Source organism: Citrus clementina, unplaced genomic scaffold (assembly GCF_000493195.1).
Source record: "Citrus clementina cultivar Clemenules unplaced genomic scaffold, Citrus_clementina_v1.0 scaffold_3, whole genome shotgun sequence".
NCBI lineage: Eukaryota > Viridiplantae > Streptophyta > Magnoliopsida > Sapindales > Rutaceae > Citrus > Citrus x clementina.
Genome location: NW_006262339.1, coordinates 38760392 through 38777150, shown reverse-complemented (window position 1 = coordinate 38777150; position 16759 = coordinate 38760392). Strand labels below are relative to the sequence as shown.

Genomic DNA, 16759 nt, shown 5'->3' with positions numbered 1-16759 from the left:
AAACGACCAAAAGAAGAAGCTTTATTTATTTTTCTTTTTATAGGGTTGACTCAAATTTATGACTAAGGATGTGGTTTAGCTACAGCCTATATATAACTTTAAATGAAGGATTTGGTTTAACTAACAGCCTATATAACTTTAAACGATGATGTTAGAAACTCACTTTTGGTGATTAGACTTGACCATCTCATTGCTGATATTTTCATTAGGTACCAATAAATTGCACACATGGTAATGGCTGTTGTCATACTATGTACTTGCTATCATTATGTGAAAATTTACAACTAAAAATGAAATTAATTGAGCTTTAAGCATTAAGGTTTTGACAATTTTTACATCTTCCTAGCCATTAGAACCGTACAGTTTGAATCTGTGAACTCCATTTTTTCTGTTGGTTTCTTCTATCATCAGAGTGGTAACAGTGTCCTTGTCTCTAAACAAGTTGTATGTTTGTGCTTATTTGAAACTGTTTAATAGCTTGGGACATCATAAACTATGATTTTCCCTTGTGGAGTGTTTGCATAGTTAAGGGGTCGGACACTTGTTTCACAGCATGGATCTGATCAACAAAATAACTGAAAGAAAAATAAAATATATATTTTGCTTATGCTCTGTGAAGAGTGATTGACCTTATCCTCATAATAGCTGAAAGAAAATGGAAGATATGGTTTTTGGATGATTATTTGGTGGTGTTTTGAATCTCTTCCTTTTGCTATTCTAACTAGAAGAAGCATCGGGTAGGTTGCTTCTCCTACAAGCAAGGATAACAATAAATAAATTTTGAATTAGTGGATTTGCTTGGACCTCAAATGGGTACGGTAGAGGATTACAAATGATTAAGATTCTGATAAATTTACTATTCCAACTTGCTGCTGCAAGTTTCCTGATAATCTTGTTCTTCTATTTAAGTAGTTTGCAGGGCCCTTTAGTCACAAAAAGTTCTGGGAAATGGACAGTTACTCAGGTTGTGGATTACTTTCATCTGCTTCCTTATGCTGGAATAATGTCAGATTGGCTTTCTAGGTGCGTAGCTTTTCTTATCATCCCTAGTTTTTGGGATATAAAACTTAAAATTCATCTGCATTGAGTGGGTTCTAATAAAAAATTTTCAAAGCTTATTTAATTGGTTTTCTATTCTCATTAAACATGAATTACGCTCAAGGAGCTTGAAGCTCTATCAGGTAGTCTGTCTTCTTTGTGGCTCTGCTTTTAAAATAAATCATATGAGACCTAGTAAATTATCCTACTGGCATGAAATTCAGAATACAACTTGGCAAGCCTTCAATATTGACTCTTCGAAGCTTCTACTTCTTGTGATGTATGACCAATATCTCACAGCTTGTGCAATACTGAAGCCATCAAAGTCAGGAGAGTAACTGATGGGTTGACTTGACTAAATATACATTGTTTTGATGCTGAAAATTTCAAACTAAATAGTTAATATTCACGATCTCATCGGTGGTTGCATTTTGGGCAAGGAAGCAGTTTTCTTTGATCACATAAAATTGAATATTTAAAAATCCGAATCACATTCATTTGAAAGGGATTTCTATTCTCAGCCCTACAACTCTTCCAAATTGTTGGAACCAATCTGCCGTCTTACAATACATGGAACTCTTTCATCTCCATAATATCTATGTTTAATCAGGAACACCCATTGAGGAGAAAACTTTCCTTGTCTGTATCATCTTATATTTCTCTTGATTGTTCACACAACATTGGATTTCCTCATAGAGGTTCAACCCTTGCAATTTTTCAGCTTGTGTTAGTTCCTGAAGTGTCTTGAATTTATTTTTTTCCCCTTTGTCCAGTTTGTTCCTCTCTTTCTCTCTCTCTCTCTCTCTCTCTTATGCTATGTTTACTTACTGGAGCGGGAGTGAGGAGTGTGAATTCTTCTCACTTTAATGTTTACTTACATATTTTATGAGAGGAGTGAGAATTCCACTAAGTAGTCCCCACCCATTTTTAGAGTGGGGAGTTGGATTCCCACTCCCACTTCTTCTTTTTTTACTCTTCTTTTATTAAATTTAATTAAATTTAATATAATTATATTTAATATAATAAAATAAAAAATCTTATTTAGTAAAATAATAATATTATTTTATTTTATAAATTACATTTATTAAGAATAATACTATTAAACTTATTTAAATAAAATATTATTATATTTAGTTAAAAATAATAATTTACATTGACTCAAGTTGAAATTACCTAAAAATAATATTATATTATTCATAGAGAATTAATAATATTACTATATATTATCTTTATTTGAAAATGTAATATTATTATATGTATTAAAAATAATCTTTTATTTTATAAAAGATCCTAGGTCTTGCTTTAGGGGGGAGATTGGGATGCTTTAGATGGAGTTTGGGATACAGGGTCTTTGAGGATCCCTTTCCCTTTGTCTTTTCGTCTGGGTGGCATTATCTGTTTTGGAGAAATTCCCTGGTTAGAAAATCAGGGATAGAATTTGTATCGCTTTTAATGAATTCAATGTCAAAATAAAAAACACTTAAAATAGCTTGCAATCGTGCAAAAATCTGTTTTGATGCAATGTTTTGTACATCCTTTTCTAAAACATGTTTTGCAGCTTTGCAATCAATTCTAAGTATAAATTTTTGATTTAATAAATCACTTTAGAATTTAGAAATGCACAGAACAATAGAAAGAACTTCTTTTTTAATAGTAGAGTAGTTTCTTTGACATTCATTCCAATGTGCAGAAACATATTGTACTATTTGATGGATCGTGGAGTGTGTGTGTGTTCAAAAGATTAAATAATTTAAAGACAAAATAATAAACAATCAGAATTGGTACGTGGCGTTGTTACCAGATCAATGCAGAACTGAATCTGCCTTTGGGACAAGATCTGACTTAGAACAGATCAATATCCCGCATGTTCTGTTTTCCAGCCTATATACTGCAAACAGGGCTTACAAATAATACTAGATCTGGATCCCAGAACTAGTATTCTGATTGAATAGAGGGAGAAGAGAAAGTACAACTAAGGACAGAGATCCGGTCTATTTGCCTTAGAGGAATCGTATCAGGTTTTATGGCAGGATTCTGATATAGAAGATCAGCTTGCGATGCATGCTCTTGAAAATTAAAAGACAAAATTTAAATGTAAACTTTAAATTTAATTACAAGAAATAGATTACATAGAGATCTTACAAGTTTGCTTGGATCCCGAGAGCCTTGTAGAAAGAAAGAAGGAAAATAAAGAAAGAAAATGTTTACAATATTGCTTTACAATTGGAGAAAATGGAAAAGATTACAAGACAGGAAAATTTCCTTGAGGTCTTGTTTGATTTATCGTAGAGAGAATCCTTGCTCTTCCCCTAAAAAAAAAAAAAAAAGACTCTGCCTTCCTTCTGAGAGAGAGGAGAATAAATAAGCTGGAAGACTCGAGGCAAGATCCACGAATCCCGGGGGTCTTCACGGGGCTTTTGGCTTTTGCTTTTGCTTCATTTGGTGCTGTAGACACACATGAATCACAATCTTTACGAGTGAATGTGGAGAATGGGGCCCAACAACAGTACTTGCTTTTACAACGTGGGAGACAACATCATTTTGTCTTTGTCTTTAACTTTTGAGTGGGCCAGGAAGCTTTGAAAATTTATCTTCACAATTTTTCCTGCAAAGGGTAGTGAGTAGAGGAAGATAAAATTGCAGAAAACTTTAAAAATTTGCCTTCACAATTTTTCCCGTAAAGGGTAGTGAGTAGAGGAAGATGATTTTGTAAATCAAGACTCATAATTATCATATGATTGAAGGGTCTGTTCCAGTAGCCCTAATTTTTAAAATCTCATACAAAGCCATGATTTTTGCGTTCAGTACGCAACATAAATTCCAGTCAAAAAGAGAAGAGACTCTTCTCTTACAGACTGATCTGTCTAAAGCCAACACTGTTATTCCAAAGTCAATCCAATAGAAAGATGTCAATCTTCCAGATGTCAATCTTCGTTGTCGTTTCCAAGTGATATAAAGGGCTCTTCACTCTCGTGATCAGAAGTGCTGGCAATAGATGGTTCTGATCTGGAAGCGAGGAGCTGTTGCATAACATTAAAATATTCTTCTTCGTTTTGTTGTTCCAATTCCATGTTCATTTGGATTGGACGAGCTTTGGTGGGTATTTGCTTTTCATCAAAAGAATTTTCATAAGGCAGATCAACCAAATGTTGTTTTTTATTCCAAAAAACAGATGGTAGATCAGCACATATTTCTTTTTCAATGAGGTCTTTTAGATCAGAGATCTTTCTTTTTACAAATTCATTTTGTAATTAGTTTTCGATTCTTTATAAACTTCAATGTCTAATTATTAGAATTCAATACAACCTTCAATCTAAAATCAATGAGTAGTATCACCAACAAAAGGGCTTCATGATCCAAATCTAAGTTGGTTCGGTTCAGTTTTTAAGTTCAATTCGATTTAGTTTAGGGTGATTTGGTTCTAGTTAGCTTAGATTTGGATCGTGAAGCCTTTTTGTTGGTGGTATTGCTTATTGATTTTAGATTGAAGGTTGTATTGAATTATAATAATTAGACATCGAAGTGAATAAAACCAAAAGAAAATAAGCAAATCATGATTCATTCAACCATTTATTTATGAAATACCCAACAAATTATACTCAAATCTATGAAGTCCAACTCACAAAATTAAGAAAAAGAGGTGTGAAATGGATTATTGAGCATACTTAAAATCGATTCAATTGAAAATAACAGCCCTTCCATGAACTTCATGAAATATATCGGGATGTTGTGTAATTGTAAACCTGAACTTTCTATTTTCTTCCATATCTTTCCGCCAAAATCAATTTAATTTAAGAAATAACCATGAATAAATAAAAAAGAGTCAACACAAGTTGCACAACTCCACCAGCTCGATAGCATCGGCAGGCTACCGACAACAGAAGCGTGACAAACGAGAAGCAAGACTAACATGAGGGCGACGGGATGAACTGCGACAAGCTAGCTATGGCGACGATGACAAGTTGACACAACTGCGATGGCGATGAAGACAGGTTGACATGAGCGTGGCGGCAACGAAGACAGGCTGACTGATAAGTGACGGTGGTGGGTAGGGTGTGTGTGTTGGCAAAAGTGAGGGAGATGGTGAAGGGGGGTGTGTGTGTGTGTGAAAGATAAAGTGAGAGTGCAGAGGTGTGTATGTGTCGGCTGGTGTGAGAAAGATGGTGTGTGTTGTGTTGGGGTGTGAGAGATTTTAGGGTTTAGATTTATATTTTACTTATATATGTTTTTTATTTTAAATTTTATTTAGTATCTAGTGAAAGAACCGATCGGTTTGTCGGTTTGGTTCGGTTTTAAGTCGAACCGAATACAAACCAATTGGTTCATAGATTTCCAAACCATTCGGTTATGTTCGGTTCGGAAAAAATCGAACCGTTTGCCCTCCCCTACAGTAATCTAAAAACACATGAATTTAAATAAAATTAAACTTATATGACTACTCATGCAAAAACTAAAATGCACTGAAAACATATTATTTACTCTCTAAATAATATTGATTTAAGTATAAAAACACCATGATAACTCTCATTTTATAGAGTTATCAACTGCAAATCAAATCAAAAAGCATTACGGGCCTTCCAAATTTGTCATAAAATAAAACACGCAAGAGGATCTGAAGATGACTTCGAGAAGAGGCACATCACTGCCAATGAAGAAGCAATACATGAGAGTAAAATATTATATAAGCAACCCAAGAGGGGGGTGAATTGGATTATTAAAATTTATGCAAAACAAACCACACAACAATTTAAATCTATTTCCTTAATAAGAACAAAAGCACTAAATTTAATCAAGCAAAATAATAAAAGAGTAAGGGAAGAGAAATCAAACACTTGATTTTTACGTGGTTCAGCTAACCGTGCCTACATCCATGCCTCCAAGCTCATCAGGCTTGATGATTCCATTAAGCAAGACAATTGACTTCTAAAATGTTAATAAATCTTTACAACAAGAGATTATACTTAATCTCTTAACTCAAGTGTATCTCAATACTTACAACCTCTCAATTTGATTTTCAAAAACATTACAAAATAAATCTCTCACACACAATGTGTTTAATTACAAATGAAATTCTAAAGTGTGAGTAAATGAGATGTATACAAGAATTTAAAGCTCAATAAAAGTTGTATGCTCAATGATTTTCTCAATAATAACGTTATGATAAACTCTTATTTGAATTTAATTAAGCTTATTTATAGTTGGAGCTGAAAACTAGCTGTTATTGACTTTCTGCTCGAAGTCGGATCACTGTTTTGACTTGAGCAAATGACTTTTGGACAGATTTTCAAATTATCAGATCACTGTTATAGAAATATCGGATTGCCGTTATCGTCCAGTGACCTACATAGAAAATGTCGACTTATCATTTTCAAGAAGTCGGATTACCGACAGTGTCCAAAGGCTAAACTTTCAATTTTGTTCTATGTTGGTTGGCCGTTATCAAGATGTCGGATCACCGACAGTTTTCAAAAACTGATCACCGTGTCTGTTTGATATCGGTTAGCCGTTATCGTACTATCGAATCGCCGACAGTGTCCGGAAGCTATTCTAATAAGGGCATGAATTTGACAAACAACTTTTATAAAATCATTTTTCATTAAGGGATATAACTTTACTATTTCAAAAATGACAATTCATTTCAAAAAGTATGAAAATTATTTGAGCTTATAAAGACTTAATCAATCTTAATCAAATTTGTTATCATCAAAATCAATATTAAAGATATATTCATGTTAACAGGGAGGTCAAAAAAACATCTCTCATATCCAAAATTTGCTAAGAACAAACCCAAACCTGGCGAATCTGCGAGCAATCAATAAATAAATGCTAGGAAGTCTTAGCAGTCCAACCGCAAACACATCGAGAGACTATGAAGAAACCCTTTAAGCATAAGGCATCATGAGTAGCCAAAAACCCATACAACAACTGCTAGAGAAAAAAGGAAACTCGAGACGAGATATATCGCTACTAGATAATCGAAGAAAAAAAAAAAAACTCATTCTTTGGTCTAGAGCAAGCTCCCAAATAGTCTGCAAATGAAAAATGTCATCAGAGGCAAGATCTCATCGAATCAAATGTAGGCACCATTAAAAATAAGAACTAATAAAATCTACTTAACAATGGAAGAGGGCAATACATCCTAAAGCTTACCCCTATCCTAGATTGTACCCCGCCAATAAAAGGAAACCAGCACTATAAAAGCCGTTATAGGATTATAAATGACTAAAGGACAAGAACCCAGCCAACAATTATACAAAAAACGACACTCCCCATGACCAATCAACCAACGCACATGAGGAGGCCCATCAACACAACGAATGGAGCAGAGGTACAATAATTAGAGCTTTTAGTGGGAATCTTTATATGGTTTTGTCATGTTCAATAATATGTTAAACAAGTGTTTCAAATATTGTTGAATGTAACCACTCGGCTCAGCCCGAGTGGCCAGGGCTGCTGCCCTCCAAGTTGGAGGGCAGCAGTTCGAACCCCCACAAAAGCATTGTGGGGGTATTTCCTTTCTCAATTAATTTGAGTGAAGGTAGTCTTCTTCCTTACCCGTAAGTGAGGAGTAGACATCCCTCGAATATTTGTGAGGGTTAAAATTTGGGCAGAGCTCCATTAGCATTGATGTAAGTTGGTCCCAGTAATTATCTGATTTGTAAATATCAGTTATAGTCTCATGTAATATGAGTTGTAATCTGAGCAATAGTCTCATGTAATCAAAAAAAAAATGTTGTTGAATGTCATATTCATGGTATGGAAACTTCAAAAGCTTGGGAAATCAAAATAAAATGGTTGACTTGACACGTTTAATTTACTAATTAATCTACGAGCATAATAATTTGGCACATAAGTGTAATGATATATACTAATATACTTTTCATAATTTATAATTACGCTCACAATTTATTAGTCTAAATTAATTTTTTGCCGCCTTATTTTCTTTAGGATTCAAATTCTTAGTAACCAATTAAATAAAATTGTTTGAAAATGACTCGGTCAAATCCATATGGATTTAACAATTAAATTATTGATTCTATATATAACATCACTAACGATATTTTAATTGAATTTGATCTTGGGGAGCATATGGAAAATATTACTAACTATAGAGTTAAACATAATTTTTTTCATCAAAAATTGGAGACATACGTGTCGTTGTTGCATTTTCAAGTAAAATTGTGTAATTGTGTGATTGTGTGGGGTTCGTTTGGTTTTTACCATTTGTTTAACACGTAACGGGTGATTGGAAAGCTAATTAATGTGTAATCTCACCGCCCAATTATTTGATGAAAAATTAATAATGTCTTCATTATTAAAATTAAATTTATTATTTTTCAGTCGGATTTACCAAACAAATTACGTTTTATTTTATAATCATATATTAAAGCAATTGTAGTTTAAACCACAACAATTCACTATCGAATGGTGCCTTAATATGATTTTTTTCAAAATTTATGTTCAACGTGTACAACGAGTGTGTAAAGTGTGTTATTGAACGGCGTTGTCGAGATTTTTTCTCACACTATTTCGTGGACATATGGTTTCCTAGTCTAGATCTTGATGATAACAAACCGAAATCTTTACCTTTTTTTTTTTTTTTTCTTTTTTTGGGTTTTGTCGCGAGCTTTTTAAATTGATAGTATGGAAACTTCTTGAAAGCTGTGGACATTAAAAGAACTTCGTTTAAACTGAAGAATTAAGAAATAACCAAGAAATTAACTTTTGATTATAGTCAATGGCACGTTTAACTTACTAAATTTGAACATCAAAAAAGTATTGTAAGACTTTTATCAAATCAATAAAATCGTCAAATAAGAATCTAGCTTAATTTGTGATGTTTTAACGTTTTCAGAAAAGTTAATGCTGACTATTTTATCACAAAAGTTAAAAAATTGTGACAAACTCTTGGAATTGGGTATCAAATCTATTCCAATCTGAATAGGTCAATTTTTTTTTTCTAATTAATGCTCCATATATAGTACGTAAGAGTTTAAAATGCGTTTAATTTATGATATGTGGAATATTGAAGTGGGTGCACACTAATTTATTCAACTAAATAATATCTCCAGCTATATAAAGTAAACAAACAGTGTATGGCCGTAATCCTTTTCATTCTGTTCACATGCATAAATGAGATACAATATTATGTTATTAGAACATTCATTAAAAAATATTCCTAAATATTCATTAACATAAGAACATTCATTATGTTATATTTGAAACATCCCCTCTATAATAATAAAGTGTTGGCTCCACTGGTAATGGAGTCTCCTTAAGTGGCTTGACTGGGTTTACTCCCCAGTTCGAGTCGCAGAAAAGTCACCTTTGTTGGGAGAACCTGTGCCTCCCGGTTCGAGCGGGGACTTCTAGTCTGGGTTGTAGTACGGGCTTAAAGGTGCCCTTCTAGTCTGGGTTGTGGTACGGGTTTAAAGGTGCCTCCCACAGTTGGAGTCCTCCCCAGAATACCTCGTGGTTAAGACAAAAAAAAAAAAGTATATTTCATTAATTATCCTTTTGTATGCGTACATGTATGTGTGTGTATATATATTAGAAAATAAATCCAACTTTTTTAAGATTACAAGTAGCTTTATGTGTGGAATTTTGATTCAAGTGGATGATCAACTATCGCATGACATTTAAAATGTGGCATGTGGCAACATGCCAATGCACTCACGATTTCACGGCGTTACAATATATAATTGCGCCATTATGAGAAGGGAAACCTACAAATTAATAACTTTAATTCTAGGTTCAACCCATTGGACACGTTTGTAAAACCGCGTACAAGACTACAGAAACGTGGGAGAATATGTGGAGTGTTGGAAAATTTCAATGATAAAACACTCAAAAACAGTTCTTTTTTTCGTATGTACTCAATACAACTCCTCAACTACAATTTTTTTTTTAAATTACGAAGTTTTACTACTTCTTAGTGCTTAAACTAAGAGAGAAGGTATTTATATTTATTACAATTTAATTACAACCATTTATTAACCTAACTACTACACAAATCATAACCACACATTAAACCTAACAACCATACTTAACATCACAAATTCTACTTACTAAATTAACATATGTAATATCATAAATCTTAACTACTTAAAAAAAGATTCCATGAACTAGATCAAAGATCATTTGAACTTCAAAGTTGTATGGATCAAATTTATGATACAACATACAATACCCTTCAGTTAATCAGCCGACCAGGGTCATACCTTAACAAACCTCTAACTTTTATTGGCCACAAATCTATCACTGTTAAATATTCATGATCCGCTGATCAGGATCCTTCAACAATATCATACAACCATGCACCGTGAAACTTTGCATGCAGTAGATTTCTTGAACCTACGCCACAAAACTACGTGTATACAAACCTGGGCGCTAAGAAACTTTATTAGTCCCCATTTATACAAGCCTTTTTCTAATTTGTTGATTAGTCGAACCTCAATAAATGAAAAGGGGAACAAGTTCACCAAAAGATCTTTGCTTCCTCCTTGAACCATTCATTAATTTTACTTGGCTTGACAATGCTTCTTTGAATATAACTTGCATGTTGTTTAAAGATGCTAATGGATCCCCTTATTACAATTTCATTGACTATCTGAGTAGTATTTTTTTTTTAAAAACAATCTTTTTACTTTACTGTATCAATTTCGTAATTATTTTAAGAAAAAAGACTTATTATGTCGCCATATTAAAATATGTTTAGTCCTTACTTAATAATTTTCTCAATTTTTTTAATATATAAAAAAGAAAAAAAGTGGAGAGCCAATGACATTAAGAATTGGTTTATGATGGCGTTATTTTGCAAATTATGACCGATAAGAAAGGAAGAAAAATGGTCATTCAATTCTAAAACGTAAAACCTTCAGCTGCAATCACGATAAATAAACCTATCGGGCATTTTTTGAGTCTTGAGAGAGTTTGAAGATAACCTGTTCCACTACTTATAAAAATTCATTTTATTGATCCTTAATTTTTACCCGCGTGCCATTCGTTCATAACTTTTTATTAGACGATTAAATATATAAAGTAATATCATTTCGATGATTTTGTATCTATTAGGAACATCTAACTAACTGTAGATAATTAAAAATTAATCTCTTCCAATGTAATTAAGAATTCACCTCTTTCAGGTTAAATTTTTGGCATTTCACTTATAGAATTTATAATCATAAAATTTTGTCTTGGACTTGCTTTTATTCATCTTTCTTTGAAGCATCTTGTTCTTTTTTTGTTGTTTGCCTTTTATTTATTTATTAAAAAAAATAATAAAGGATCTTTATCTTTTTAGTTCTATATATTTTAATTAATTTCTTATTTGTTACTTTAAATATTAATTGTAGAATACTGTTAGAAAAAGTAATTGAAGTATGAGAAAGATGATGAAATTTATGTACTTGCTAAAATAAATTACGCAGAGCTGCAGACCAAAGAATCAAAGTAAAGATAAAGAAAACAAATCACAACGATTAACTTTTTTAACCTTTATGAATCAAAAAGATCGATTATCAAACAACATAAAAATTAATTAATCTTGAAATTTCACTTTTGCAACTTATTTAATTATCTAACTCGTTTGTGCTAAATGTGATCCTATATGCAATTAATTTGCCTAAATGTTCTTTTGTTAAATATAGATGTTCTCAAAAGTATCGAATTAATTAATGAACATGAGTTGATATTGTGCATATAGGGGATTACAATGTTGCATTACCCGCCAACGAAAGATAAAATAAGAAAAATGCACCTATCATTTCTTATTTTACAAAAAACATAAAATAAGAAAAATGCATTTGGTTAGGCTAAACAAGATCATTTTTTACTTTAGAAAATTACTATATCCAATATTATTTTAATGAATAATATCCAATATTATTTTAGTTTTTAATAATACTAATAATTAACGTTTTAACGAATAGAAAATTACTATAGTCACATATCCTATATAATTTAGTATGTGTATAAATCATCCAGTAACAATTAAGTAAAGTTTTAAATTATTAAATACTTTTGTTGTTTGTGTTGTTTGTTAAAATTAACATATACATACTAATAGAACACATTTAAAATAATTAGATATTAAAAAAAATTCCATTAAATGATTTTAGAATTCTTCCATTTTCTCCAAATTCTCTAATAAACAACTAAATGCATTTTTACTGTTTTCTTTTTCTTACATTATTTTAAAACAATCAACAGAAGGCATTTCTAAATTTTCCAATGTTTAAAATGTAGTAAAGTTGTGCTTGTTTGCTAAGAAAATGAGCAAGAAAGTAAAGGAAAATGAAATCACTGTTTTATTGAATATTAAAAGTAATAAACACATCAAGAGCATCTGATTTTGCAGTGAGGGGAAGTATTCAAGTGAATCTACTATAATCATCTAGAATAGACAAATAATATGTGTAGCCCTGAGTAGAAACAGCAGAAGATGGTCTCCAGAGATTGACATATAGAAGTTGTGAAGGTTATGTGATTTTAGTATTGACAGAATTTTGAAGATGACTTTTTCCACATAAATATAATTTAAAATAAAATAAAAAATATCCCAAGATTTGAAGATTGTATCATTTATTGATTCCTTACCTTCCCCCTTTAACAAACCCTCGTCCTCAAGGTTGGAAACATTTTTCTCCCCTCCTTGAAACATCTACTCTCTTCAAGATACTCCTTCGATAATTCTATTCTTTTCAGCTCTAATTTAAGAATTGGATCACGTTCCCACTGACTGTGATAGTATCCTTCTCGTAAAAAACATGAATGAACATACTCCTTGACTTTTGAGTCCCTTGCAAAATTCTGATTCCAAGACTTGACTATAGATTCTTCAACTCTCTTTATATGCTCCGGCGTTGTGCTCCAGCGGTTGCTTCGGTGCTGGGACTTGCCCAGTGCCTTATTATCCGACTTTAACCAACTCTGATAGCAACGGAAAATCAAACCAAAAAAAGAAGAAGTAATAAATCAGTTAATTTAAGAAAACTCAAATCTCCACAAATATGTTTTTGATATTTTAGGGGACCAAATATCTCGCAATACAACTTCTCTATTGCCAAATAAATTATTCCAGCCTCTCATTATTGACATCAATACTAGTTTAAATACTAAATTATAAGTTAAACTTGAAATTAAAGAATAGGAGCCACTTTCCTAAACTAAAGCAAATAATTATTTAATTAACTAACTACTAATTATTAAGCACATGTTATCACATTAACCGCAACCAACCGAATGATTAAATATAATTTAAAATAAAATAAAAAATAAAAAATATCTCAAGACTTAGATGATCGTACCACAATGACCAACAGTTTCATCAGACCAAATTTGTGATTTCATCGCCAGCATGCATTAATAAATTTTTCTTTTGTTGATTTCATCTCGTGCGTGAGTCTTCTAGACTTTTTATCGAAGGCTAATAAGCTCATTAGCTTTCCTAAGTGTGCCTTTCACTTTATTTTAGTAAGCATTATTATCATTTTCCTACCTAAGTTTTTCTGACACATCAAATTAGTACCAAGATTTAGTGAAAACTGTATTTTACCTCCAAATGTTTACACTGTTATTATTTTACCACCACTCTGTTAAACATAATTTAATATTTATGGAATATGAGTTAACCATTGATGTTGTCCCTAGAGTATAAAATATGATTTTTTTTTCCTTTAAAAATGAAAAAAATTAGAAAAGAGAAATTTATCATTTATCCATCGGAATTTTTTGACTTATTAATTGAGTACCAAGATTTCCTAAAAACTATATTTTACCACTTAATATTTGAATTTTTTATCACTTTACTACTAAAATGATAAAATTAACTAAATATTTAACCTAGAGTATAAAAGACGATTTTGTCATATGAAAATAAAGAAATTACAAAAGAGAAATTACCCCACAAAAGTAGTTGCGAAGACTACTTTTTCTATTATATAACATGCTATTATGTGTTCAAATATCAAAATTCTAAGCAATATAAACCAAACGCTTCAGTTTTGAAAATTTCATTAAGCATCAGTAACCCTAAGCCATTTCAAACACTATACTGGCAAGCCAAATACCTTAAATTTAACATTTTATCATGCAACAATCATTTTAATGTTTTGGCTTCAACATGAAATTCCTTAAATACCCTTATGACCTCAGTAAATTTTTAACTTATTAATGTTTTGGTGGTAAAGTGATAACAACTTAAATACTAAGTGGTAAAATGTAGGTTTAAGGAAACCTTAGTACTGAATTGATATGTTAGAAAACTTTCAACGGACAAATGATACTATCTCTTTCACAATTGAACAATGTGTTTTGGTTTTAATATGAAATTCCTTAGATGCCCTTATGATATCAGCAAATTTTTAATTGTGTTAACAAAATGGTGGTAAAGTGATAACAACATAAACATTCAGTGGTAAAATGAAGTTTTTACCAAACGTTGGTACTGACTTAATGTGTCAGAAAACTTAGGTGGGAAAATGATAATATCCCTTTTAGTAATAAAAATTCCCCTTTGTTATCTTGAATACTATATATTTCATTTTTTTTCTTTTCTAGGATTAAGATAGTTTTAGAGTTTTAGTTATTTTAGGTCATTTTTTATATTTTCTTTTTTTAATTATAGTATTGTTTGGTATCCCAATTTTTTTTATCCTAAATTTCATCCTAATTGATGTGTCATTTATTGAGTGGTGAGTAATTCTTTATAAGATCCAAGTGAATTAGTTATATTATCTCATTTATCAATTGATGAATTTCACATCATTAGGCATAATTTTTTAGAAAAAATTTGGAATGTGTAGCACTATTGATATTTTTAAATGAGAAGACTTCTTATTTAACAATGATTTCGTTTTGTTTGAGTGAACTTGAGGAAATGAGTTTACCCTATTATACATAGGAGCAAATCCATCTCAAGATAAGTCTCAAGTCCAGCTGAAAAAAAATAAATTCTAAAATTAAAGAGAAAATTAATTAGCCCCATTAAAAATGTTAAAATAACCCTTGCTAAATCTTTAAAAATTGCCTTCATAAACTAATAGACTCATAAAATTTAAACCTTAACTTTAAAAGTTATAAATACCTATGCTTTAATTAAAATAATAAGAACCTACAGTAACTTATTTGGATGGCTTTACTATTATTTATTTTAGCCACCACTAAATCTATTAAAATAATTTTTTAATTTAATTGTTATGTAATTTATTTCAGTAAATCATTTTTTCTAGATCTGCCACTGTCTTGTTATTGTTTTATTAGTTGTTAAGTTAATAAAATCTCCAAGTATGTTTTCCTAATGGGTTTGTTTTCTCCGGCCTTGCAGCATCGAGTAGTGTTCTAAAATCTCACGGTGTTTGGTGTTTAAGTCATCTAGGATTTATAGTGTTATCTTGTCTTTGTTTTGGATTAGGTCATGTTGAAAAAATAGCATGTATACATGCTATTTTGAGGGCACATTTTGAGTGGGTCCCACTTAACGAAAGTGAAAAATCTTGTGAGGTTCGGATTCTACTTCGTTGATACTTCAAAAGTGTAATCTTATTTTCTCAAAATGGTGCTTGGGTGAATGAGAAATTGTCTCTCAAAGTTCACCCTTGAAGTTGAAAATTTGAAAGGAAATGAGGTTTATCCCACATAAGAAAAAGAAGCATAGGGATTAATGTTTATATATAAACACTTAACCATGCATGAGTAAGATTTATAAGGATATAGGCTCTCTCCAAATCCAAGACCGATTTGGTTGAACTCGTGTGTGCCTGCGCTTCCTGCGTATGCGAATGTCAGCCCAAAATCATCCATGCAAGCTTTGGCACGTTTTTTATTTCCTTTTGAATTCAAAGGATTTGTAATAGCTTCAACAATTATTTTTTAGCTGTTATATAATTCACGTTTTTTGAAATCAATTCGTTGAACTGATTTGGTTGTTATAACAATTAAATAAAACATATTGAATTCGGAAATTCAATACAAAGCAGCTGTTACATCCTCACATAACTATAAAAGGGCACCTCCTCTTCTGTTTTTGGGAACACTGAAATCAGCAGTAAGAGCACTTGTTTTTTTTTTTCCTCCTTCTTCGTCTGTTTTTTTTTCTGATCGAGTTTTCCGTTATTGTGGTTCGCCGGAATTACCTGTCTGTGCTTGACCGGAAATTCGTGCTCGTTGTATCCTGGGAAACAGATACCGGCAGACCTAAAGCACTCCAAGAGGTGGTAAATCTGTTTTAAGGAAACTGTCCTGTGCAGGCCTCGGGTTTATATTTCTGTTTCGGTTTCCTTCCTCTTCTGTTCTTCATTGTTGTTTCCGATTGCTAGTTTACATTGTTGTTTAAATTAGCTACTATTTAAATTGTTATCTCACTGTGTTTGTATTTCTGACAGGTCATCATGCAGTTCTCATTATATCTAGAACTATTGGACTACTCTTCTACAAGGTGCAAAATGATTTATCTTTTTTTCCGCTATCTCACTGTATTATCTACACTGTTACAAAGGTTGGAGCTATTTACACTAAAAAATACTTTAACCTATCACTCTTATGCTAAATTTTAAAAACTTCTTTTACGTAATATTTTTATTTACTCTATGTACCCATAAAAATATTGATCACACTCGAACTAACTTGTATTGATAAATATAAAATTGATTTAAATAAAATAAATGAACATCCAACCATGCCACTTTCATCAGCACAATGTCTGAATATACGGTATAAAAAG

General features: G+C 31.6%; 1 protein-coding gene across 1 annotated transcript in view; it reads left to right on the top strand.

Moving 5' to 3' along the window:
* LOC18047596 overlaps positions 1–1393 on the top strand; it is a 5529-nt gene extending 4136 nt beyond the window's left edge. The window contains exons 4-5 of the mRNA XM_024187503.1: positions 913–1023; positions 1339–1393. Coding sequence (XP_024043271.1) covers positions 913–1023; positions 1339–1393 — 166 coding nt within the window. The remainder of the gene's footprint in view (positions 1–912; positions 1024–1338) is intronic.
* Positions 1394–16759: the final 15366 nt, after the last annotated feature.